Source organism: Pleurodeles waltl, chromosome 3_1 (assembly GCF_031143425.1).
Source record: "Pleurodeles waltl isolate 20211129_DDA chromosome 3_1, aPleWal1.hap1.20221129, whole genome shotgun sequence".
In the NCBI taxonomy this organism is placed as follows: domain Eukaryota; kingdom Metazoa; phylum Chordata; class Amphibia; order Caudata; family Salamandridae; genus Pleurodeles; species Pleurodeles waltl.
In genome coordinates, this window is record NC_090440.1 from 1,339,966,707 (window position 1) to 1,339,994,576 (window position 27,870).

Below are 27,870 nucleotides of genomic sequence, written 5' to 3' on the forward strand. Positions count from 1 at the left end.
AAATCAGACCACTTCCACATGGTCACACTACAAGAAGTATTGCCATTGCTAAAACTACACGACTACATGGCAACTTTAGACCTCAAGGATGCTTATTTCCATATACCAATACACCCATCGCACAGGAAATACCTAAGGTTTGTATTCAAAGGAATACATTACCAATTCAAGGTACTGCCTTTCGGATTAACAACCGCACCAAGAGTCTTTACCAAATGTCTAGCGGTAGTCGCTGCACACATAAGAAGGCAGCAAATACATGTGTTCCCATATTTGGACGACTGGCTAATCAAGGCCCATTCGTTCATACAGTGCTCAAATCACACAAATCAGATCATACAAACCCTCTTCAAACTCGGGTTCACCGTCAACTTTACAAAATCCAACATTCTGCCGCGCAAGGTACAACAATACCTAGGAGCCATAATAGACACATCAAAGGGAGTAGCCACTCCAAGTCCACAAAGAATTCTAAATTTCAACACCATCATACAACGCATGTATCCAACACAAAAGATACAGGCAAAGATGGTATTACAACTCCTAGGCATGATGTCTTCATGCATAGCCATTGTCCCAAACACAAGACTGCACATGAGGCCCTTACAACAATGCCTAGCATCACAGTGGTCTCAAGCACAGGGTCACCTTCTAGATCTGGTGTTAATAGACCGTCAAACTTACCTCTCGCTTCTGTGGTGGAACAACATAAATTTAAACAAGGGGCGGCCTTTCCAAGACCCAGTGCCACAATACGTAATAACAACAGATGCTTCCATGACAGGGTGGGGAGCACACCTCGATCAACACAGCATACAAGGACAATGGAACGTACATCAAACAAAACTGCATATCAACCACCTAGAACTTCTAGCAGTTTTTCAAGCACTAAAAGCTTTCCAACCAATAATAGTTCACAAATACATTCTCGTCAAAACAGACAACATGACAACAATGTATTATCTAAACAAGCAGGGAGGGACGCACTCCACGCAGTTAAGCCTGCTAGCACAAAAAATTTGGCATTGGGCAATTCACAACCAAATTCGCCTAATAGCACAGTTTATACCAGGGATCCAAAATCAACTCGTAGACAATCTCTCTCGAGATCATCAACAGGTCCACGAATGGGAAATTCACCCCCAAATTCTGAACACTTATTTCAAACTCTGGGGAACACCTCAGATAGACTTGTTTGCGACAAGGGAGAACGCAAAATGCCAAAACTTCGCATCCAGATACCCACACAAACAATCCCAAGGCAATGCCCTATGGATGAACTGGTCAGGGATATTTGCTTACGCTTTTCCTCCTCTCCCTCTCCTTCCTTACCTGGTAAACAAACTCAGTCAAAGCAAACTCAAACTCATATTGATAGCACCAACTTGGGCAAGGCAACCCTGGTACACAACGCTGCTAGACCTATCAGTGGTACCCTGCATCAAATTGCCCAACAGGCCAGATCTGTTGACACAGCACAACCAAAAGATCAGACACCCAGATCCAGCATCGCTGAATCTAGCAATCTGGCTCCTGAAATCCTAGAATTCGGGCACTTACAACTTACCCAAGAATGTATGGAAGTCATAAAACAAGCCAGAAGGCCATCCACCAGGCACTGCTATGCAAGTAAATGGAAGAGGTTTGTTTGCTACTGCCATATTAATCAAATACAACCATTACACACAACTCCAGAACATGTAGTGGGTTACTTGCTTCACTTACAAAAATCTAACCTAGCTTTCTCTTCCATTAAAATACACCTTGCAGCAATATCTGCATACCTGCAGACTACCTATTCAACTTCCCTATATAAGATACCAGTCATTAAAGCATTCATGGAGGGCCTTAGGAGAATTATACCACCAAGAACACTACCTGTTCCTTCATGGAACCTAAATGTTGTCCTAACTAGACTTATGGGTCCACCTTTTGAACCCATGCACTCCTGCGACATACAGTTCCTAACCTGGAAGGTGGCATTTCTCATCGCCATTACTTCCCTAAGAAGAGTAAGCGAGATTCAGGCGTTTACAATACAGGAACCTTTTATACAACTACACAAAAATAAAGTCGTCCTAAGGACCAATCCTAAATTTTTGCCAAAGGTTATTTCACCGTTCCATCTAAATCAAACAGTGGAACTTCCAGTGTTCTTTCCACAGCCAGATACCGTAGCTGAAAGGGCACTACATACATTAGATGTCAAAAGAGCATTGATGTATTACATTGACAGAACAAAAAACATCAGAAAGACTAAACAACTCTTTATTGCATTTCAAAAACCTCATGCAGGAAACCCAATTTCAAAACAAGGTATAGCCAGATGGATAGTTAAATGCATCCAAATCTGCTACCTTAAAGCTAAACGACAGCTGCCCATTACACCAAGGGCACACTCAACCAGAAAGAAAGGTGCTACCATGGCCTTTCTAGGAAACATCCCAATGCAAGAAATATGTAAGGCAGCCACATGGTCTACGCCTCACACATTCACCAAGCACTACTGTGTAGACGTGTTATCCGCACAACAAGCCACAGTAGGTCAAGCTGTATTAAGAACATTATTTCAGACTACTTCCACTCCTACAGGCTGATCCACCGCTTTTGGGGAAATAACTGCTTACTAGTCTATGCAGAACATGCGTATCTACAGCGACAGATGCCATCGAACTGAAAATGTCACTTACCCAGTGTACATCTGTTCGTGGCATCAGTCGCAGTAGATTCGCATGTGCCCACCCGCCTCCCCGGGAGCCTGTAGCAGTTTGGAAGTTACCTTCAATTATTTATATATGTGTCATCTCAACCTTAAATAGGTGCATACTTAGTCACTCCATTGCATGGGCACTATTACTACAATTCAACTCCTACCTCACCCTCTGCGGGGAAAAACAATCGAAGATGGAGTCGACGCCCATGCGCAATGGAGACAAAAGGAGGAGTCACTCGGTCCCGTGACTCGAAAGACTTCTTCGAAGAAAAACAACTTGTAACACTCCGGCCCAACACCAGATGGCGAGCTATTGCAGAACATGCGAATCTACTGCGACTGATGCCACGAACAGATGTACACTGGGTAAGTGACATTTTCATTATGAAGCATGTGGTTATTAAGAAGAATGGTATCCTGTGCTGTTCTAAGGCTTGTGTTGGAAAAGTCTCAGTCCCTGTGAAGAGATGCTGATCACAGCAGTTTTGAGCATTTTCCGAAACGTATTCAAACATTTTTCTTCGCTCAAGCGCAGAGGGTAAGCATATGTTCGATGGCATATGTTGCTGCAGATACACATGTTTGGCACAGTCCGCTGCCTGGTGTTGGGCTCGGAGTATTACAAGTTGTTTTTCTTCGAAGAAGTCTTTTTTGGTCACAGGACCGAAGGACTCCTCCCTCTTCGGCTCCATTGCGCATGGGCGTCGACTCCATCTTAGATTGTTTTTTTCCGCTGTCGGGTTCGGACGTATTCCTTTTCGCTCCGTGTTTTGGTTCGGAAAGTTAGTCAGAATCTCGGAAGAAAGCGTCGGTATTGTTCCGTTCGGTATCGGGATAGTTAGGTACATCGACACCGATCATCGGAAGACTTTGGGGTAGCTTCGATTCCCCCATCGGGGCCTGGTCGGCCCGACCGCGTGCGACATCGAAGCCGATGGAACGGACCCCGTTCCGTTTCTGCCCAAAATGTCACAGTAAGTATCCTTATACAGATCAGCACTTGGTCTGTAACTTGTGCTTGTCCCCCGAGCACAAGGAGGATACCTGTGAGGCCTGTCGAGCCTTCCGGTCCAGAAAAACACTCCGGGACCGAAGAGCCAGGCGTCTACAAATGGCGTCCACGCCGACAAAACAACGTTTCGACGACGAAGAGGAAACATTCTCGGTTCCGGACTCAGAATCCGGAGACTCCGACGTCGAACAACAGCAACAAACTGTGAGTAAGACGTCGAAAAGTAAAACCATCGAGAAAACGAAAGCCCAGGGGACGCCACTGCCAACAGGCCATGGCTCGACCCATAAATCAGGCGACCCGTCGAAGGCGCCGAAAAAGGGCACGCCCATAGCGAAGACACCCGACTCCGGTCGAGGGACCGCCATGGAGCAACCTCGGAGCCGAGATAGCGGCTCCGAGAGACAAAAACAAGATACCGGCACCGAAAAACATCGGCACCGAGACTCCATGCCGAAAGGAACAAAAATTCTGTTGGTGCCGAAGCCGAAAAAAGATTCTCTCTCGGCGCCGAAAATTTCCACACCTTCATCCTACACAGAGGAACAAGGAATAAGTGGCCAGATGCACAGATTTGGACAAGAGCTCCAAAGTGTAGAATCAGACTACACACAAAAGAGACTGTACATCCAGCAAGACACAGGGAAGATATCAACCCTTCCCCCAATAATGAGGAAAAGAAGGATCGGTCTCCTCAAGGATGACGCACAACCACAAGCCAAAGTGGTCAAAAAAGTCACGCCTCCGCCCTCTCCACCACAACAGGCATCGCCGGCACAAACACCGCCACAAATGCACTCACCAGCGCAAACTACCATAAGTCAAGATAATCAGGATCAAGACGCTTGGGACCTATACGACACCCCAGTGCCGGACAATGATCCAGATTCATACCCCACAAAGCCGTCACCGCCAGAGGACAGTACCTCATACTCGCAACTGGTGGCTAGGGCTGCAGAATTCCACAATGTCCAACTGCATTCCGATCCTATAGAGGATGATTTTTTATTTAACACCCTCTCGGCTACACATAGCCAATATCAATGTCTCCCAATGCTACCAGGGATGTTACGGCACGCAAAACAAATTTTTGAAGAGCCCGTAAAATCAAGAGCCATCACCCCAAGGGTGGATAAAAAATACAAACCACCACCCACAGACCCAGTGTTTATTACTTCGCAGTTACCACCTGACTCCGTAGTAGTAGGGGCAGCTCGCAAAAGAGCAAATTCCCATACATCTGGCGACGCCCCACCTCCGGACAAAGAAAGCAGAAAATTTGATGCGGCAGGAAAAAGAGTAGCATCACAGGCAGCCAACCAGTGGCGCATCGCAAATTCTCAAGCGCTGCTGGCCAGATATGACGGCGCATACTGGGATGAGATGCAACTTCTCGTAGACCATCTTCCCCAAGAATACCAAAAACGGGCGCAGCAAATAGTTGAAGAGGGACAAACGATCTCAAACAATCAAATCCGCTCTTCACTGGACGCAGCCGATACTGCAGCGAGAACAGTCAACACTGCTGTCACCATAAGGAGACACGCTTGGCTCCGCACTTCAGGCTTCAAACCTGAAATCCAGCAGGCTGTCCTTAATATGCCCTTCAACGAAAAACAACTTTTTGGCCCTGAAGTGGACACAGCCATTGAAAAACTTAAAAAGGACACAGACACGGCCAAAGCCATGGGCGCACTCTACTCCCCGCAGAGCAGAGGCTCTTTTAGAAAAACTCCATTTAGAGGGGGGTTTCGTGGCCAACCCACAGACACCACCAGCCAACAAACAAGAACCACACCATATCAGGGTTCATTCCAAAGGGGAGGTTTCAGGGGATATAGAGGGGGTCAATTCCCAAGGAGTAGGGGAAGATTCCAGACTCCAAAAACACCTCCACCTAAACAGTGACTTTCAAGTCACGCAACCCCTTCACTCATCACCAGTGGGGGGAAGACTAAGCCAATTCTACCAATCTTGGCAACAGATTACAACAGACAATTGGGTATTAGCAATAATCCAACATGGCTATTGCATAGAATTCCACAAATTCCCACCAAACATCCCTCCCAAAACACGCAAAATGTCACCACAACATTTAGAACTTTTAGGACTAGAAGTTCAAGCACTACTGCAAAAGGATGCAATAGAGTTAGTACCAGTACAACAAAAAAACACAGGAGTTTACTCCCTGTACTTTCTAATTCCAAAAAAAGACAAAACATTAAGACCAATATTAGATCTCAGGACACTAAATACCTACATCATATCGGACCATTTTCACATGGTCACACTACAAGACATCATTCCACTGCTCAAACAGCAAGATTACATGACCACATTAGACCTAAAGGATGCGTACTTTCATATACCAATACACCCTTCTCACAGAAAGTACCTAAGGTTCGTATTCAAAGGAATACATTACCAATTCAAAGTGTTGCCATTCGGAATTACAACTGCACCAAGAGTGTTCACAAAATGTCTAGCAGTAGTAGCAGCACACATCAGGAGACAACAGATACATGTGTTCCCTTACCTAGACGATTGGCTAATCAAGACCAACACAGTAAAAAAAGGCGCAAACGACACCACATATGTCATACAAACCCTTCACAAACTGGGGTTTTCCATCAACTATACAAAATCACACCTAGAACCGTGTCAGACACAACAATATCTAGGAGCAACCATCAACACATCAAAGGGAATTGCCACTCCAAGTCCACAAAGAGTGCAGGCATTCCACAAGGTAATAAGTGCTATGTTTCCAAACCAAAAGATACAAGCAAAATTTGTGCTAAAACTTCTAGGCATGATGTCATCATGCATAGCCATTGTCCCAAACGCAAGACTACACATGCGACCCTTACAACAGTGCCTAGCATCACAATGGTCACAGGCACAGGGTCAACTTCAAGATCTGGTGTTGGTAGACCGCCAAACATACCTCTCGCTTCTATGGTGGAACAGCAAAAATTTAAACAAAGGGCGGACATTTCAGGACCCAGTACCTCAATACGTTATAACAACAGATGCTTCCATGACAGGGTGGGGAGCACACCTCAATCACCACAGCATTCAAGGACAATGGGAAATACACCAAACAAAATTTCATATCAATTACCTAGAACTGTTAGCAGTATTTCTAGCGTTAAAAGCCTTTCAACCCATTATAACACACAAATACATTCTTGTCAAAACAGACAACATGACAACAATGTATTATTTAAACAAACAAGGAGGAACACACTCAACACAATTGTGCCTCCTAACACAAAAAATATGGCAGTGGGCGATTCACAACCACATTCGCCTAATAGCACAATTTATTCCAGGAATACAAAACCAACTAGCAGACAACCTTTCGCGAAACCACCAACAAGTCCACGAATGGGAAATTCACCCCCAAGTTCTGAACAAGTACTTTCAAATTTGGGGAACACCCCAGATAGATTTGTTCACAACAAAAGAAAACTCAAAATGCCAAAACTTCGCATCCAGGTACCCACACCGCGAATCACAAGGCAATGCTCTATGGATGAGTTGGTCAGGGATATTTGCATACGCTTTTCCCCCTCTCCCTCTCCTTCCATATCTAGTAAACAAGTTGAGTCAAAACCAACTCAAACTCATACTGATAGCACCCACATGGGCAAGACAACCTTGGTATACAACTCTACTAGACCTTTCACTAGTACCGCATGTCAAACTACCCAACAGACCAGATCTGTTAACACAACACAAACAACAGATCAGGCATCCAAACCCGGCATCATTGAATCTGGCAATTTGGCTCCTGAAATCCTAGAATTCGGACACTTAGACCTCACACAAGAATGCATGGAGGTCATAAAACAAGCTAGAAAATCTTCCACTAGACACTGCTATGCATCTAAGTGGAAAAGATTTGTTTACTACTGCCATACCAATCAAATACAACCATTACATGCCTCTACAAAGGACATAGTAGGATACTTACTACATTTGCAAAAAGCGAATCTCGCTTTTTCATCTATAAAAATACACCTCGCAGCAATATCTGCTTACCTACAAACTACTCATTCATCGTCTCTATTTAGAATACCAGTTATTAAAGCATTCATGGAAGGGCTAAAAAGAATTATACCACCAAGAACACCACCAGTTCCTTCATGGAACCTTAACATCGTCTTAACAAGACTCATGGGTCCACCTTTCGAACCCATGCATTCCTGTGAAATGCAATATCTAACCTGGAAAGTCGCATTTCTCATTGCAATCACATCCCTCAGAAGAGTAAGTGAAATACAGGCATTTACCATACAAGAACCATTTATTCAAATACACAAAAATAAAATAGTTCTAAGAACAAATCCAAAATTTCTGCCAAAAGTAATCTCACCATTCCATTTAAATCAAACAGTAGAATTGCCAGTGTTCTTCCCACAACCAGATTCCGTGGCTGAAAGGGCACTACATACATTAGACATCAAAAGAGCACTAATGTACTACATTGACAGAACAAAGCTAATCAGGAAAACAAAACAACTGTTCATAGCTTTTCAAAAACCACACATAGGAAATCCAATCTCTAAACAAGGCATTGCTAGATGGATAGTCAGATGTATTCAAACATGCTATCTTAAAGCCAAAAGAGAATTGCCTATTACACCAAAGGCACACTCAACCAGAAAGAAAGGTGCTACAATGGCCTTTCTAGGAAACATTCCTATGAGCGAAATATGTAAGTCTGCAACCTGGTCTACGCCTCATACGTTTACTAAACACTACTGGGTAGACGTACTAAATGCACAACAAGCTACAGTGGGCCAAGCTGTACTAAGAACATTATTCCAAACTACTTCAACTCCTACAGGCTAAACCACCGCTTTTAGGGGAGGTAACTGCTTTATAGTCTATGCCAAACATGTGTATCTGCAGCAACATATGCCATCGAACTGAAAATGTCACTTACCCAGTGTACATCTGTTCGTGGCATTAGTCGCTGCAGATTCACATGTACCCTCCCGCCTCCCCGGGAAGCCTGTAGCCGTTTAGAAGTAGATCTTAAATCTTAAACATTTGTACATTTGTAAATAATTATTATAAACTCTTAACGTACATACATATTCACTCCATTGCATGGGCACTATTTATAGCAAACAACTCCATCCTCACCCTCTGCGGGGAAAACAATCTAAGATGGAGTCGACGCCCATGCGCAATGGAGCCGAAGAGGGAGGAGTCCTTCGGTCCCGTGACCAAAAAAGACTTCTTCGAAGAAAAACAACTTGTAATACTCCGAGCCCAACACCAGGCAGCGGACTGTGCCAAACATGTGAATCTGCAGCGACTAATGCCACGAACAGATGTACACTGGGTAAGTGACATTTTCAATACTGTTCTTTTGACCAATCTTAAGTGGGGTGATTTTCTTTCTGCTCGCAGTACTTGAGTAAAATTAAGATCCAGCAAATCGAGAAAGACCGGGGAGAGTGGGAGAACTTGTCCACCGAGGTTCGCAGAGAAAAGGAGGCCAGCCTGCAGATGCTCGGACAGTTGGCCCGATTTCACAACATCATGTCCAATGAAACGATTGGAACTCTGGCATTCCTCACCTCTGGTAAGAACCTTCCAAATTTCCAGTAATATACCACCTTCTTCCCTGAAGCTAAGAATTATGTGCTTCTGCTTTTTGGGAAAAAGTCCAGCACTTCTTACTAGAGCCAAGAGACCTTCTTTCTCACCTTGGTTTAGAGCTTTGCACTTCCTCACCTCAGCAAAAAACCCTTCTATTTCTTTGCTCTGCTAAGAAAACATGCTTCTTCACCTCTGGTAAGATTTATGCTCTCACCCTGGATAAAAGCTGTTCTCTCATCTTCTTCACGTCTGATAAGGACTATGCCTTCCCTTGTGTAATGCTACGTTGCTCTTCCTCTCCTCTGTTATGAGCCCTACAAATCTGCCTCTCCCCACCTGTTGGAACCAGCTCGATTGAGTATCAGACAGTCATTGTTAAAAACTCCTAGACAACACTCGATACGGACAGGGATCGCATCCCTACACTGGCTCCCTGTGGAGGAAAAGATTCAGTTCAAGACCCTTTGTCACTTTCATAGAGCCATATTCGATAATGGTCCTGAAATGCTTAAAACACTGGCACAGGTCTACATTCCAGCCAGGACACTCAGATCCTCCTCAGCTAACCTGGCCATAGTACCAATAGCGAGGAAAGCAAGATGGGGAGGAAGATCACTAGGATATCAAGGTGCCTTGCTCTGGAACAACCTCCCTTTCAAGATGAGATCTAATCCACAAGAGATGTCTTTTAGGAAGGATCTGAAGACTTGGCTATTTAAAATCTAAACTCCTGTATGAACATAAACAGTACATCTCCGCCATGGCAGTATAAGCGCTACGAGGCCTCTGGGCAGTTTAGGTGCTATATAAACCATTATAACATAACATAACATAACATAACATTGAGGGTATTGGAGATTTACTGCTGCCTGTTCTTGGTGATTGTCATTCTCCGCTCCTCATTCTTGAAGTGGAGAGTTTTCACCCAAGACTCTGTTTCTTCCCCAGAGATCCGATCACTGTTTGTTCACCCCTTCCTTGCTGAGCGAATCATCTCTATGCTAAACTACTTCCTGCAGCACTTGGTGGGACCAAAGATGGGTGCTTTGAAAGTGAAGGACTTCAGTGAGTTTGACTTCAAACCTCAGCAGCTGGTGTCTGATATTTGTACCATCTACCTGAATCTGGGGTAAGGGTTGTGTTACTGTACCTTTCAAAAGTACCCAAACTATGGGTAAGGGATATCTTTGGGTTTTGTACTCTACCCTGCCAGGTAAAATGTCTTCATTTGGGGCTTGGTTTGTTTTCGTTTTTTTATTCTATCCTGTTGTAACGTGATTCCCTCTCCTAATTAGATGGAATCACTCCTCTCCCAACCTATTATAATCAGTGTTCCTCTCCCCAGTTGCTATATTACATTTTCCCTCTTCCTCCCTGGTTGTGTCCACTTTCTTCTCCACACCCCTTCACTTCTTGTAATCCGTTTTCCACTACTGGTTGTAATCTTTCTTTCATTCCTGTTCTCCCACTAGCAATGAGGAGAATTTCTGTGCCACAGTGCCAAAGGATGGACGCTCATACTCACCAATGCTTCTTGCCCAGACATTGCGGGTCCTGAAAAAAATCAACAAGCCTGGAAGCATGATTGTGGGTTTCAGTAACCTAGCAGAGGTGATTAAGGTGAGTGATGTGGCACAAGTCTGTGCACAGAAAGGGGAGAGGTGGCAGGCATTGTATTGATAACATGGCTTGGCTATCTTGCGGTCTGTATCAAGGGGATGTGAGTTAGTAAACCTCTTTCTCAGGCCAGATATGCCTATTCCTCTGTTCTCAGTTTAATTGGGATGGTATTTTCTCTCTCCATTTTTGCTACACCATGTTGAAGGGGGGCTTTGATCCTCTCATTGCCATGAAGTGAAGGTTCAAGGCCTATTAGTCATCTTCCTCCAAACCCTAAATTCTTGTAGTTATTCTTTTTTTTCCAGTAAGCGGCATTTGGGGTCAGAGAAGTACTACTAGTTTATAAGTTGACCTGTGATTGAGGGTGGAGTAATCATTTTTGCAAGCATTGATGGAGGGTGGTGTAATGTGCATGGTCACCTATGTGATTTAAGTGGTTTAGGGGCAATGGCATCTTAAAAATTGTTCAGCTATTGTGCATTGAGGCATAGATCAGAAATATGCCTAAATGTAAAAAGGAAGGGTGATGTGAGACTAAACTCAGCATGCACCAAACATCTTCTTTCTCGTTTTATCTTGACTTCAGTTTTTAATTCCTCTGATCTCCTTTTAAAGACAAGTCCCCCAGAAGTATTTTTCTAACACCTTTTTATTTTTTTTAGTTATCAAACATTACAGCAGTTTTATTGAAAGCATCTCTTCAGCCCATATACAAAACAAAGACAATACCTCCGTTCAGATTCTGCATCATGATCATCTGTCGGGTGTGTGTGTGTGTGTGTTCAGCAGTTGTAGTTAGCTATTTCAAGTTACTATAACTCCCGCCCGCCCTCACCATGCACAGTTTTTTCATCAAAATTGAAATTATCAATATCATCATCAAAGATGTCACGAGTGTTGCAATAGGAGGTGTACTTAACAGTGCATGGCGAGGGCGCAAGTTATGGTTACCTTATGGCACAAGCTATAGTTACTTAAAATAATTCTAGCTATAACTGCTGAATTTCTATGGTTTCATACCTTTGAAATTAAGCCAACTATAAAGTCCCTGTAACCTTTGGGTTTTTTAAGTGAGTTGCTATTTTTTTTTTTCTTGTTTCGTAAAGTAATTTTAATTACCATATGTTGATCCAGCCACCGCCGTGCACAGCCTTCAGGCATGCGTAGTGGGGTTTTGTGCAAAGGGCCCCTATAACCACCCAACCCTCGCCTTGTGCTGTCTTTGGCCGTGTGCAGTGGGGATTGGCCATAGGGCCTGGCCTGTGGCCAGGTTCTACAGCCAACCCCCAATAACTACCCAACTCCACGTCACGCACGGCCAAGGCGTGGGTTGGCTGTCAGCAGCAGTTGACGAGAAAGAACCCACTTGTCAGTCACTACTTGAGATTTTGCGCTAAAAAAAAGCAAGGATGCAAACACCTACAGGAATGTTAACAGATAACCTTTCAAGGTGAAAGTGCAAAGAAAAAACACTTGCTTTTCCTTGACCATGTGGAAGAAATTAAGATAGTTAGTACTTTACAGAAGTGGACGTTGAATTTCGGTACCTGGTTTGTTTATATCTGTAAGTGCTTCCTGTTGAGGTTTAATTTCTCTGAAATGAGCATTGTGCCATATTGAATCCTGCCATGCCTATTTATCCAATAAGAGACACCATTTTGTGAAAAATGTCTACCCAACTGGAATACTTTGTACTGGCTAGTTCGTAAGTGCTAAATATTGGGGGTAAATGTTTAGTGCATCTCCTACACTACAGCTGCGTAAAGGACATCGAGGAAATGTCTTCAGTGACCTTGTCTATCTGGAACTTTGCCAATGTGATTCTTCCTTGAGCATCTTCAACAAATAACTTTACAGTGTGGAGCTCCAGAGACAACACACTTAATTTAATCACATGAGGACCGTGGGGGGGGTCCTAGAGGCCCGCTGTCCCAGCCGGCTCATGTCTCCTGTGGAAGCTAGCATTACTCCCACAAGCAGGGAGCTGCTTCAAATAATAGATCCCTGCTTGCTGGAGCAATATTTTAATTTCTTTCCTTGCACAGGTGTTAGCGTGCAGGGAAAGAGCTGAAAACTCTTTCAGCAAACAGAAGCTGTTTCACTGCTCCCACTTGCTGAAAGCAGTTATGTTTGCTTTTGCTTTTGCTTTTGCTTGGCAGGAGATGTCCGCTCCTGCCAAGCAGACAGCTACCTTCCAAGTGTGGGCATCTTGGGAGGTAGCAGGAGCTGTCCCTGAGGGCTGGAGGGACTGCGATGGACCACCTTCTTATATCCATTGTAGCCCCAGGGAGATGGTGGTCCTTGGGATCTGGGGGGGGGGGGTCAATAGGCCTCCCTGTTTGTTTTTTATGGGCGAGCGCAAAGCGCTCTGTCCCATGCTGTAATCTCTCTTTGAACTTCCAACCATGTCCATGTCACGTCAGTGATTTTCATTGGTTCGTGGGCTTGCCTTTGAAAATCCGCTTGCCTTCATTAGTGAAAGGCATGCATATGTCATGCCTTTTCCGGTGCTTAGCCCACCTACACAGCACCCTCAAACTACTAGAAACATAGCGAGGCTCGAGGTTTTCAGCATGGTTTCCGGACTACTTTATCTGTTCATTTTCCACGCAGCACGATCGCCTTGCATTTTTTTTTCTTTTAATTTGTGTGGCAAGAAAAGTCCGGTTAGGAGTTAACAACGCTAATAGCTCTAACTCGAGCGAATGCGAGACCCGTTGCATTGAAAATGCCTGTCTATGTTGCTCTAGGAATGTGGTGATCACCGGACTCCCTCGTTGTATTACTAAGAAATATAAGCCCTAGGTGAGGGGCCCCATACGCCCCCCTCCCCTCTTAATTTGCCCGAAATGCCCCCAAGACCTGGCCCTCCGGTGGGCACAATTAAAAGCAAGTACTGAAGACTGGGCCTTTTTTACATTTTTTTATTTTATTTATTTATTTTTAAATCACTGCAAAATTCCCAGATCTGCCACGATTTTCCCTATGATTTTATTTAAAAAAATATATATAATTTCTAAGCCTTAAGACCCTTTTCTTTTTTTTTTTTTTTTTTTTTTTTTTAAATTACATTTCTTTTTGAGACTCGATGGAAGCAGAGTCTCAAAATGGCTGTCCGCACTTCCTGGTTGAAGTGTTGGAAGCCAATAAGATCTCTGCATGAGATCAGGAGTATTCACAAAGCTTTCTCGCCTACAGGTAAACAAATTTGTTTCTGATGGATACAACTACCTGTGGATTCCTCACCTTATGAATTCTCCCAATGCACCATCATTCGACGGAAATTTTCTTCCCAGCTCTCCACGTCGACGAGGACGTCACAATTACCCGACTCCCACGTGACTCCGTCTGACGTCAGTGTGGCAATAAAGGTCCTTGCCGGCGTGCTGACGTCAGTTCCCTTTTTTCCATGCCTTCGAAGCATAAAGTTTTTTTCCTAGCACTTGGGAGTTACTGTTGTCGAAGGTGTTTAATTGTAGGTTACAAAGTCTCCTCCTCAAAAAATCTGGGTTTAAGCCTTGTCGGGAGTGCGGGGGCCGCATGTCGGTGACTGACCCGCACAATGACTGCCCGTGGTGCTTGAGTTCTGTGCATGGTTTTGAGGAGTGTGGTTCATGCCAGAGAATGAACCCGAAGGCGCTCAAGGAGCGGGAGGCCAAACTCTTTTTGGCCATGGCGAAGAAGAAGAAGCATAGGAGTCATCCGATGTCTTCTTCTGGAAAATCCTCAAGGTCACACAAGAAACGGCGTCGGCATGATTCCCGGCATCATTCGGATAGAGGTCGGTCCCGATCGAGGCCTCCATCCAGTCAGTGACGTGGGAGGTTAGTCCGGTGACTCCATCACCTCGGAGTCCTCAGGCTTCTCCGGCGCCGTCAGTCTTCGAGGTGGTTGAGCCTCAGGAGAGTCCTCGCTTCTCGCCTAGAGCGCCATAGGACGTTCCGGATCTGACGCCACAGGAGGAACAGGGGCCACTGGGATGAGATGAAAGGCATAATTCAACATCTCCCCAAGGAACATCAAAAAAGGGCACAACAGATAGTAGAAGAAGGGCAAACCATCACTAATCATCAGATCAGGTCAGCCCTAGATTCTGCAGATACAGCAGCCAGAACCGTCAACACTGCTGTAACCATAAGGAGACATGTATGGCTTAGGTCTTGAGGATTCAAGCCTGAAATCCAACAGGCAGTGCTCAATTTGCCGTTCAACCAAAAACAACTTTTCGGCCCAGAGGTTGACACGGCAATTGAAAAGATGAAAAAGGATTCAGACACCGCAAAAGCCATGGGTGCACTATATACCACACAATACAGGGGATCCTTTAAACCCCAATATAGAGGTGGATTTAGAGCCCAAACTGCAGAGGCATCCACCTTGCAGCCAAAGTCGACCTACCAACCTCAATACCAACAAATTGGTTTCAAAAGCACTTATAGAGGCCAGTACCCCAGAGGCAGGGGAAAATATCAAACATCAAACTAAGCAGTGACTTGTTCCATTCCTTCCCAATTCACACCTCACCTGTTGGGGGGAAGACTGTAAAAGTTCCACAACAATTGGCTAGGCATTACCACAGACAGCTGGGTAGTATCAATTATCCGCAATGGCTAGTGCATAGAATTGACACAAACTCTGCCAAATATTCCACCAAAACCACACAAGCTGTCCACAGACCATATCATGTTGCAAGAAGAAGCCAAATCTCTATTACTCAAATAAGCAATAGAAACTGTGCCACAAAATCAAATAGGGTCAGGAGTTTACTCACTGTATTTTCTTATTCCCAAAAAGGACGGGACCTTAGGGCCAATATTAGATCTCAGAACCCTCAATCTTTACATCCTGTCAGAACACTTCCACATGGTGATACTACAGGATGTTATCCCACTACTTCAACAACAAGATTTCATGGCAACATTAGACCTCAAAGATGCGTATTTTCACGTACCCACCCTTCCATCCAGTGCACAGAAAATATCTCAGGTTTGTCATTCAAGGAAAGCATTATCCGTTCAAAGTGTTACCTTTGGAATAACAACAGCTCCCAGGGTATTCACAAAATGCCTGGGGGTAGTTGCAACTTACCTAAGGAGGCAACACATTTATGTCTTTCCATATCTGGATGATTGGCTAATAAAACCAAACAGTCATACACAATGTCAAAACCATGCGCATTATATAATACAAACCCTGCAAACCCTAGAGTTCTCCATAAACTACCAAAAGTCACAACTACAACCTGCGCAAATTCAACAGAATTTAGGGGAGATAATAAATACTCAAGAAGCGCTTGCAAGCCCAAATCCGCAAAGAATACAAGCATTTCACAATATATTAGCACAAATACAGACAGGTCAACAGTACACTGTCAAATTTGTCATGAAACTGTTGGGCATGATGGCATCCTGGATTGCGATTGTTCCACATACAAGGCTAAACATGCGGCCCTTGCAACAGTGCCTTGCACAGCAATGGTCATAGGCACAGGGTCAACTTCAAGATCTAGTGTTGATAGACTGCCAAAATTACATGTCCCTTCAGTGGTGGAATTCCACAAACCTAAACAAAGGGCAGCCATTTAAAGACCCTGTGCCTCAGACCATACTTACAACAGATGCATCAATGATTGTTTGGGGAGCTCACCTCAACAATCACAACATTCAAGGACAATGGGAGGCCGAACACAAACAGCTACACATAAATCACTTAGAGTTGTTAGCTGTCTTCCTAGCACTCAAAGCTTTTCAACCTATTCTCACTCACAAAAATCCTTATCAAAACAGACAACATGACAACCATGTAGTACCTAAACAATCAAGGAGGGACACATTCGTCCCAACTCTCCCTCCCAGCCCAAAAAAATTGGAAATGGGCAATCCACAACCAAAAACACCTGGTAGCACACAATACATTCCAGGGATACACAACCAATTGGCAGATGTTCTCAGCAGAAATCACCAACAAACACACAAGTGGGAGATTCACCCTCAAGTACTTCAACAGTACTTTCAACAATGGGGAACACCAGACATAGATCTGTTCGCCACCAGCGAAAACGCAAAATGCCAAAACTTCGCATCCAGATACCCACATCCCCTATCCAAGGGCAATGCTCTATGGATCAGTTTGTCAGGGATACTTGCTTACGCTTCCCCCCCCCCACACCCCCTCTCCCCACTCTTTCCATTTATAGTCAACAAACTGTGTCAAAACACGCTCAATCTGATACTCATGGCGCCAACGTGGTCACGTCAACCGTGGTACACAACACTATTAGACCTGTCAGTAGTACCACACTCCAAACTCCCAAACTGACCAGATCTGTTGGCACAAAAGAAAGGGCAGATCAGGCATCCGAAGCCCAACACACTCAATCTAGCGATTTGGCTCCTGAGGTCATAGAATTTGGGTATCTACAACTACCAACTGAATGTATGGAAGTAGTTAAGCAAGCAAGAAAACCCACTACCAGGCAGTGCTATGCCAACAAATGGAAAAGATTTGTATATTACTGTCAATCTAAACAAATTGCCCCTCTTTCAGCATCAATACAAGATATTGTATGCTATTTGCTTCATTTGCAAAAATCAAATTTAGCTTTTTCTTCCATAAAAATACATCTCACTGCAATTTCCGCATATTTGCAAAATATACAGCACAGCTCTTTATTTAGAGTTCCTGGTATCAAAGCTTTCATGGAAGGGTTAAAACGCATCATCCCACCTAGAACACCTCCACTGCCTTTGTGGAACCTAAACATAGTGCTTACGTGACTTATGGCCCCACCAATTGAACCTATGCACTCATGTCAAATACAATTCTTGACATGAGAAGTCACCTTCCTAGTCGCAATTACTTCATTGCGAACAGTTAGTGAAATTCAAGCGTTCATACAAGTATATAAACATACAGTCGTACTATGAACTGACCCTACATTTCACTATCCACCTGGCTGTTCCTTGTTTTGATATAGGATTACCAGTATGGAGTTTTTGGAATGCGACGAACAATTGTTTAGTTTTACGAAATGATTTTGTTCTGTCGATGTAATACATTAAAGCTCTCTTAATATCTAATGTATGTAGTGCTCTTTCTGCCACTGAGTCTGGCTGTGGGAAAGAAGACTGGGAGTTCCACTGTTTGGTTTAAATGAAACAGTGAGATGACTTTAGGTAGAAATTTAGGGTTTGTGTGAAGTACAACCTTATATTTGTGTACTTGTATAAATGGTTGTTCAATAGTGGATGCTTGTATTTCACTAACTCTTCGTAATGAAGTGATTGCTACTAGAAATGCTACTTTCCAAGTTAGGAATTGAATCTGACGAGTGCGTGGGTCTAAAGGGTGGACCCATTAGTCGTAAGTATAATGTTAAGATTCCATGAGGGTACTGGTGGCATTCTTGGAGGTATGATTTGTTTTAGACCCTCCATGAAAGCTTTATTGACTGGCACTCTAAATAGAGATTTGGTTTGTTTGCAGACCCTGCATAAGATCACACAGTGCAGGATTGTAGGCCATGCACAGTGCCATGCAGACAATTCTGCACGTAGGCAAAACCAAATCTTTTACCCAAACGAACAGACTGACACTGAATATTTTTTAAAGATGTTTTTAAAAAACATTTTGGTTTGAATGTTATTGCTTGTATTGTTTCTGTGAACGCATTGTTTAGTTCTTTAAATGACAGTGCAAGGTTGAAGAAAGTATACTGCACACACTAATCCTTGCTCACATACACAAGCAACACAACCAGGCAAAAGAGCTTGAGGGAAAAACAGACTAAGCATCTGGAGCGGACAATGGAAGCATGCTGCTCCAGCTGACTTTGACGCTTTGAGTGCCTTGTGCTGCTTTTATCTCATGGAGATGCCATTTGCTTGACAAGTCAGTTGGGGACCGACCTTCCCAGATGCCCCAACAGCACAGCCTCTCACAATGCACCTGGTACGGCACAGGCGCTGGAAGGCAGGGGCTAGTAGGCACAGTCGTCCTGGTGAAAACTAAATGCCCCCAGACAGTTGTGGGTTGAGATGGAAGAGTACTGCCAGGGCCACAGGCGTAAGGTGAGATGGCATAGTCGATGGGTGCAGACACCAAAGAAACAGTGACCAGAAACAGCATGCCCAATCAACATATCGCCAAAGAGCATAAAGTAAAAGAAAAAGTAGTGCCTTCTGCGTGGTAGCCAAAGAGGAAGGACACTGGCCAGTGTCCAATGAGAAGTGACGGGAAGAAGTACTAGGTCCACAGGCAATCCAACGGCAAGAACGGTAAAGAAGACAACAAAAAGTGAAACAGGACGACGTGCTGGCCAATCAGAAGTGCGTAAATCAAAGTGACACTAGACTAAGCCAATGGTAAGTTCAGGCAAGTAAGGGGCTAGGCCTAAACCGCTTTAATGTGTTTATTTTTTTAAAGGTTTTTTTAACCATAGATTTTGCAATTAGTTTAATTAACAATAGGTTTCAGAAGCAACCGCATGCAGGCAAAACTTAAAAAGCACTCTTTCTGGACCAAGAGCAACCTTCCTGCCAAATTTGGTGTTTTTCTGTCCAGCAGTTCGGGTTGTAGTCTGGTCTAAAATCTCTAAGGGAATTAAAATGGGAAATTCCCCCAACACAAGCTTGACGGATCACCCCAAAAACAGCCCAAGCACAACAAGATTCTCGGGCACACTTTATTTTTGATATTTTGTCAAACTGTGCCAAAGATATAGACAAGTCAAAAAAACGCTTTTTGTATGTAAACTAGGTCTTAACTATTACAACTTACTAGTGACCGTCAGTAGGTAGTGTGTGTCTGTCTCTCTCTCTCTTTCTATCTATATATATATATATATATATATGTTCGATGGCATGTGTAGCTGCAGATACACATGCTGTGCACATCCCGCCATCTGGTGTTGGGCTCGGAGTGTTACAAGTTGTTTTTCTTCGAAGAAGTCTTTTCGAGTCACGAGACCGAGGGACTCCTCCCATTTCGACTCCATTGCGCATGGGCGTCGACTCCATCTTAGATTGTTTTTTTTCCGCCATCGGGTTCGGACGTGTTCCTTTTCGCTCCGTGTTTCGGGTCGGAAAGTTAGTTAGAATCTCGGAAAAAACTTCGGTATTGTTTGCGTTCGGTATCGGGTTAGTTACAACAGATCGACACCGAATTTAGAAGAGTTCCGGTGGCCCTTTGGGGTTTTTTCGATCCCCCGTCGGGCCTGGTCGGCCAGGCCACGTGTGAATTCAAGGCTGATGGAACGGTCCCTGTAAGGAAATGCCTCCTTGGCATGGTTGCCCCCTGACTTTTTGCCTTTGCTGATGCTATGTTTACGATTGAAAGTGTGCTGAGGCCTGCTAACCAGGCCCCAGCACCAGTGTTCTTTCCCTAACCTGTACTTTTGTATCCACAATTGGCAGACCCTGGCATCCAGATAAGTCCCTTGTAACTGGTACTTCTAGTACCAAGGGCCCTGATGCCAAGGAAGGTCTCTAAGGGCTGCAGCATGTCTTATGCCACCCTGGAGACCTCTCACTCAGCACAGACACACTGCTTGCCAGCTTGTGTGTGCTAGTGAGGACAAAACGAGTAAGTCGACATGGCACTCCCCTCAGGGTGCCATGCCAGCCTCTCACTGCCTATGCAGTATAGGTAAGACACCCCTCTAGCAGGCCTTACAGCCCTAAGGCAGGGTGCACTATACCATAGGTGAGGGTACCAGTGCATGAGCATGGTACCCCTACAGTGTCTAAACAAAACCTTAGACATTGTAAGTGCAGGGTAGCCATAAGAGTATATGGTCTGGGAGTCTGTCAAACACGAACTCCACAGCACCATAATGGCTACACTGAAAACTGGGAAGTTTGGTATCAAACTTCTCAGCACAATAAATGCACACTGATACCAGTGTACATTTTATTGCAAAATACACCCCAGAGGGCACCTTAGAGGTGCCCCCTGAAACTTAACCGCCTGTCTGTGTAGGCTGACTAGTTCCAGCAGCCTGCCACACCAGAGACATGTTGCTGGCCCCATGGGGAGAGTGCCTTTGTCACTCTGAGGCCAGTAACAAAGCCTGCACTGGGTGGAGATGCTAACACCTCCCCCAGGCAGGAGCTGTGACACCTGGCGGTGAGCCTCAAAGGCTCACCCCTTTGTCACAGCCCAGCAGGGCACTCCAGCTTAGTGGAGTTGCCCGCCCCCTCCGGCCACGGCCCCCACTTTTGGCGGCAAGGCTGGAGGGAACAAAGAAAGCAACAAGGAGGAGTCACTGGCCAGTCAGGACAGCCCCTAAGGTGTCCTGAGCTGAGGTGACTCTGACTTTTAGAAATCCTCCATCTTGCAGATGGAGGATTCCCCCAATAGGGTTAGGATTGTGTCCCCCTCCCCTTGGGAGGAGGCACAAAGAGGGTGTACCCACCCTCAGGGCTAGTAGCCATTGGCTACTAACCCCCCAGACCTAAACACGCCCTTAAATTTAGTATTTAAGGGCTACCCTGAACCCTAGAAAATTAGATTCCTGCAACTACAAGAAGAAGGACTGCCTAGCTGAAAACCCCTGCAGCGGAAGACCAGAAGACGACAACTGCCTTGGCTCCAGAAACTCACCGGCCTGTCTCCTGCCTTCCAAAGATCCTGCTCCAGCGACGCCTTCCAAAGGGACCAGCGACCTCGACATCCTCTGAGGACTGCCCCTGCTTCGAAAAGACAAGAAACTCCCGAGGACAGCGGACCTGCTCCAAGAAAAGCTGCAACTTTGTTTCCAGCAGCTTTAAAGAACCCTGCAAGCTCCCCGCAAGAAGCGTGAGACTTGCAACACTGCACCCGGCGACCCCGACTCGGCTGGTGGCGATCCAACACCTCAGGAGGGACCCCAGGACTACTCTAAGACTGTGAGTACAAAAACCTGTCCCCCCTGAGCCCCCACAGCGCCGCCTGCAGAGGGAATCCCGAGGCTTCCCCTGACCGCGACTCTTTGAACCTAAAGTCCCGACACCTGGGAGAGACCCTGCACCCGCAGCCCCCAGGACCTGAAGGACCGGACTTTCACTGGAAGAGTGACCCCCAGGAGTCCCTCTCCCTTGATCAAGTGGAGGTTTCCCCGAGGAACCCCCCCCTTGCCTGCCTGCAGCGCTGAAGAGATCCCTAGATCTCCCATTGACTTCCATTACAAACCCGACGCTTGTTTCTACACTGCACCCGGCCGCCCCCGCGCTGCTGAGGGTGAAATTTCTGTGTGGGCTTGTGTCCCCCCCGGTGCCCTACAAAACCCCCCTGGTCTGCCCTCCGAAGACGCGGGTACTTACCTGCAAGCAGACCGGAACCGGGGCACCCCCTTCTCTCCATTCTAGCCTATGTGTTTTGGGCACCACTTTGAACTCTGCACCTGACCGGCCCTGAGCTGCTGGTGTGGTGACTTTGGGGTTGCTCTGAACCCCCAACGGTGGGCTACCTTGGACCAAGAACTAAGCCCTGTAAGTGTCTTACTTACCTGGTTAACCTAACAAATACTTACCTCCCTAGGAACTGTGAAAATTGCACTAAGTGTCCACTTTTAAAACAGCTATTTGTCAATAACTTGAAAAGTATACATGCAATTTTGATGATTTAAAGTTCCTAAAGTACTTACCTGCAATACCTTTCGAATGAGATATTACATGTAGAATTTGAACCTGTGGTTCTTAAAATAAACTAAGAAAAGATATTTTTCTATATAAAAACCTATTGGCTGGATTTGTCTCTGAGTGTGTGTACCTCATTTATTGTCTATGTGTATGTACAACAAATGCTTAACACTACTCCTTGGATAAGCCTACTGCTCGACCACACTACCACAAAATAGAGCATTAGTATTATCTATTTTTACCACTATTTTACCTCTAAGGGGAACCCTTGGACTCTGTGCATGCTATTCCTTACTTTGAAATAGCACATACAGAGCCAACTTCCTACAGTCCCCATTCCGCTTCTGTCCAAAATGCCATAACAAGTATCCGTATACGGATCAGCATCTGGTCTGTAACTTGTGCTTGTCCCCAGAGCACAAGGAAGATACTTGTGAGGCCTGTCGAGCGTTTCGGTCCAGAAAGACGTTAAGAGACCGAAGAGCCAGAAGACTGCAGATGGCGTAGACGCCGACAGAACAAAAGCGTTTCGAGGAAGAAGAGGAAGCTTTCTCTATCCACGAATCGGACTCGGACGAGCTCGAGGCCGAAGAAACGCCAAAAACCGTGAGTAAGACGTCGAAACATAAGACTCACGAGAAGTCAACAAGAGCCCAGGGGATGCCACCGCCAACAGGCCATGGCTTAACCCAAAAAAGCAGTGACCGAACCAAGGCACCGAAAAAGGCCACGCTGGTGTCGAAGTCATCCGACTCCGGTCGAGATACCGCCACACAGCAATCTCGGACCCGAGACGTCGGCTCTGAGAAATTTCGGCACCGTGATAGCGGCACCGAACAAATTCGGCACCGAGACACCACCACGCCGAAAATTGCAAAGGTTTCTTCGGAGCCTAAAAAGACCTCCGAAAAAGTTTTGGTTCCGAAACATCCAGCCTTGGAGCCGAGAACAGGTTCCTATACAGAGGAACAAGGATTAGCCTCACAAATGGAAAAACATAGATTTGGAGAGGAACTTCAAGCTGTAGAGCCAGACTATACTCAAAGGAGGCTCCACATTCATCAAGACACAGGGAAGATAACCACTCTTCCTCCAATTAAAACAAAAAGAAAACTTGCTTTCACGAAAAGGACAAGGAGCCACAGGCAAAGGTGGCAAAGAAAACAACTCCACCACCTTCTCCACCACCATCAGTGCACACATCACCAGTAGCAACTCCTCCACTGATGCACTCCCCGACTCATACTGCCATGAGTCAAGATGATCCCGATGCATGGGACCTTTACGATGCTCCAGTATCGGACAACAGCCCAGACTCGTACCCTACCAGGCCGTCCCCTCCTGAGGACAGTACATCTTACACACAGGTGATCGCAAGGGCAGCTGCTTTCCATAACGTCACCTTGCATTCAGAACCAATTGAGGATGACTTCTTGTTTAACACGCTAACCTCCACTCGTAGCCAGTACCAAAGACTACCTATGCTCCCAGGAATGCTAAAACATTCAAAACAAATCTTTCAGGATCCTGTTAAAGGCCGAGCCATAACTCCAAGGGTGGAGAAAAAGTACAAGCCACCGCCAACAGATCCTGTTTATATTACAACGCAGTTAACTCCAGACTCAGTAGTTGTCGGGGCAGCTCGTAAGAGAGCAAACTCTCATACCTCGGGAGACGCACCACCTCCAGACAAAGAGAGTCGCAAATTTGATGCTGCGGGCAAAAGGGTTGCAGCAAACCAATGGCGCATTGCCAATTCACAAGCGCTTTTGGCAAGATATGACAGAGCTCACTGGGATGAGATGCAACATTTGATAGAACACTTACCCAAGGAGTTCCAAAAAAGAGCACAACAAGTGGTGGAAGAAGGACAAAGTATCTCTAATAATCAGAAACGGTCTTCAATGGATGCAGCAGATACGGCTGCAAGGACAGTAAATACTGCAATAACAATAAGAAGGCACGCATGGCTCCGCACGTCGGGTTTCAAGCCGGAAATTCAACAAGCCGTGCTAAATATGCCATTTAATGAACAGCAGTTGTTTGGGCCGGAAGTCGACACTGCTATTGAGAAACTCAAGAAAGACACTGATATGGCAAAAGCCATGGGCGCACTCTACTCCCCGCAGAGCAGAGGCACCTTTCGCAAAACACCTTTTAGGGGAGGGTTTCGAGGACAACCTACAGAAACCACAACATCACAAACAAGGCCCACTTACCAAAGCCAATATCAGCGGGGAAGTTTTCGGGGGAAATATAGAGGGGGACAATTCCAAAGAAGTAGAGGAAAATTCCAAAGCCCCAAAAGTCCTCAAAATAGGCAGTGACTCACAAGTCACACATCCCCATCACATAACACCTGTGGGGGGGAAGATTAAGCCAATTTTACAAACATTGGGAGGAGATAACAACAGATACTTGGGTACTAGCAGTTATCCAGCATGGTTATTGCATAGAATTTCGCGAATTCCCTCCAACAGTCCCACCGAAAACACACAGTATGTCGAAACAACATATAAATCTTCTAGGATTAGAAGTTCAAGCATTGCTCCAAAAAGAAGCAATAGAATTAGTACCAAAACAAGAACTAAACGAAGGAGTTTACTCACTGTACTTTCTGATACCCAAAAAAGACAAAACTCTAAGACCTATACTAGATCTCAGAATATTAAATACATACATCAAATCAGACCATTTTCACATGGTTACATTACAAGAAGTAATCCCACTGCTCAAACAACAAGACTACATGACAACACTGGATCTAAAGGATGCATATTTCCATATACCAATACATCCTTCACACAGGAAGTACCTAAGGTTTGTATTCCAAGGGATACATTACCAATTGAAAGTGTTGCCATTCGGAATAACAACTGCGCCAAGAGTTTTTACAAAATGTCTAGCAGTAGTAGCTGCACATATCAGAAGGCAGCAAATACATGTGTTCCCGTACCTAGACGATTGGTTAATCAAAACCAACACGCAAAAACAGTGTTCACAACACACAAATTACGTCATAGAAACCCTACACAAACTAGGTTTCTCAATCAATTACTCAAAGTCACACCTTCTGCCGTCTCAAACACAGCAATACCTAGGAGCAACAATCAACACAGTTAAAGGAATTGCCACTCCAAGTCCACAAAGAGTCCAAACATTCCAAAATGTCATACAAGCCATGTATCCAAACCAAAAGATACAGGTCAAATTAGTAATGAAACTCCTAGGCATGATGTCCTCATGCATAGCCATTGTCCCAAACGCAAGGTTGCACATGCGGCCCTTACAACAGTGCCTAGCATCACAGTGGTCACAGGCACAGGGTCAACTTCTAGATCTGGTGTTGATAGACCGCCAAACATACATCTTGCTTCAATGGTGGAACAGTATAAATTTAAACTAAGGGCGGCCTTTTCAAGACCCAGTGCCACAATATGTAATAACGACAGATGCATCCATGACAGGGTGGGGAGCACACCTCAATCAGCACAGCATCCAAGGACAATGGGACATTCAGCAAAAACAGTTTCATATAAACCACTTAAAACTGTTAGCGGTATTTCTAGCTCTGAAAGCATTTCAACCCATAATAACCCACAAATACACTCTTGTCAAAACAGACTACATGACAACAATGTATTACCTAAACAAACAGGGAGGAACACACTTGACACAGTTGTGTCTCCTAACACAAAAAATATGGCATTGGGCGATTCACAACCACATTCGCCTAATAGCACAATTTATTCCAGGGATTCAGAATCAGTTAGCAGACAATCTCTCTCGGGATCACCAACAGATCCACGAATGGGAAATTCACCCCCAAATACTGAACACTTACTTCAGAATGTGGGGAACGCCACAAATAGATCTATTTGCAACAAAAGAAAACTCAAAATGCCAAAACTTCGCATCCAGGTACCCACAACATCAGTCTCAGGGCAATGCACTATGGATGAACTGGTCAGGGATATTTGCGTACGCTTTTCCCCCTCTCCCAATTCTTCCATATCTAGTAAACAAGTTGAGTCAAAACAAACTCAAACTCATACTAATAGCACCAACATGGGCAAGGCAACCTTGGTACACAACACTACTAGACCTTTCACAACCAACACAAATAACAGATCAGACATTCAAATCAAGCATCGCTGAATCTAGCAATTTGGCTCCTGAAATCCTAGAATTCGGGCACTTAGACCTCACACAGGAATGTATGGAGGTCATAAAACAGGCTAGAAAACCTACCACTAGACACTGTTATGCAAATAAGTGGAAAAGATTTGTTTATTACTGCCATAATAATCAAATTCAACCTTTTACACGCATCTGCAAAAGAGATAGTAGGATACTTACTACATTTGCAGAAATCTAAACTAGCTTTCTCTTCCATTAAAATACATCTTACGGCAATTTCAGCTTACCTGCAAATTACGCACTCAACTTCATTATTTAGGATACCAGTCATAAAAGCGTTTATGGAAGGCCTAAAGAGAATTATACCACCAAGAACACCACCGGTTCCTTCATGGAACCTCAACATTGTCTTAACACGACTCATGGGTCCACCTTTTGAGCCCATGCACTCTTGTGAAATGCAATACTTAACGTGGAAAGTTGCATTTTTAATTGCCATCACATCTCTAAGAAGTGAAATTCAAGCATTTACCATTCAAGAATCATTTATTCAAATACACAAAAATAAAGTTGTTCTACGGACCAATCCTAAATTTTTACCAAAAGTAATCTCACCGTTCCATTTGAATCAAACAGTAGAATTACCAGTGTTCTTCCCACAGCCAGATTCTGTAGCTGAAAGAGCAGTACATACATTAGACATCAAAAGAGCACTAATGTACTACATTGACAGAACAAAACTAATTCGAAAGACAAAACAACTATTTATCGCCTTTCAAAAACCTCATACAGGAAATCCAATTTCAAAACAAGGCATTGCTAGATGGATAGTTAAGTGCATTCAAACATGCTATCTAAAAGCTAAAAGAGAACTGCCTATTACACCAAAGGCACACTCAACCAGAAAGAAAGGTGCTACCATGGCCTTTCTAGGAAATATTCCAATGAACGAAATATGTAAGGCAACAACATGGTCTACGCCTCATACATTTACCAAGCACTACTGTGTAGATGTGTTAACTGCACAACAAGCAACAGTAGGTCAAGCTGTACTAAGAACATTATTTCAAACTACTTCAACTCCTACAGGCTGAACCACCGCTTTTGGGGAGATAACTGCTTATTAGTCTATGCACAGCATGTGTATC

The 27,870-nt window shown here is 44.7% G+C and overlaps 1 protein-coding gene across 3 annotated transcripts in view; it reads left to right on the top strand.

Annotated features, from left to right (window-relative positions):
- UBE4A (ubiquitination factor E4A) overlaps positions 1 to 27,870 on the top strand; it is a 267,483-nt gene that overhangs the window by 102,933 nt on the left and 136,680 nt on the right. For all 3 annotated transcript variants that reach the window (XM_069224741.1, XM_069224739.1, XM_069224740.1), the window contains exons 16-18: positions 9,153 to 9,327; positions 10,293 to 10,473; positions 10,817 to 10,964. In XM_069224741.1, the coding sequence (XP_069080842.1) occupies positions 9,153 to 9,327; positions 10,293 to 10,473; positions 10,817 to 10,964 (504 nt within the window). The remainder of the gene's footprint in view (positions 1 to 9,152; positions 9,328 to 10,292; positions 10,474 to 10,816; positions 10,965 to 27,870) is intronic.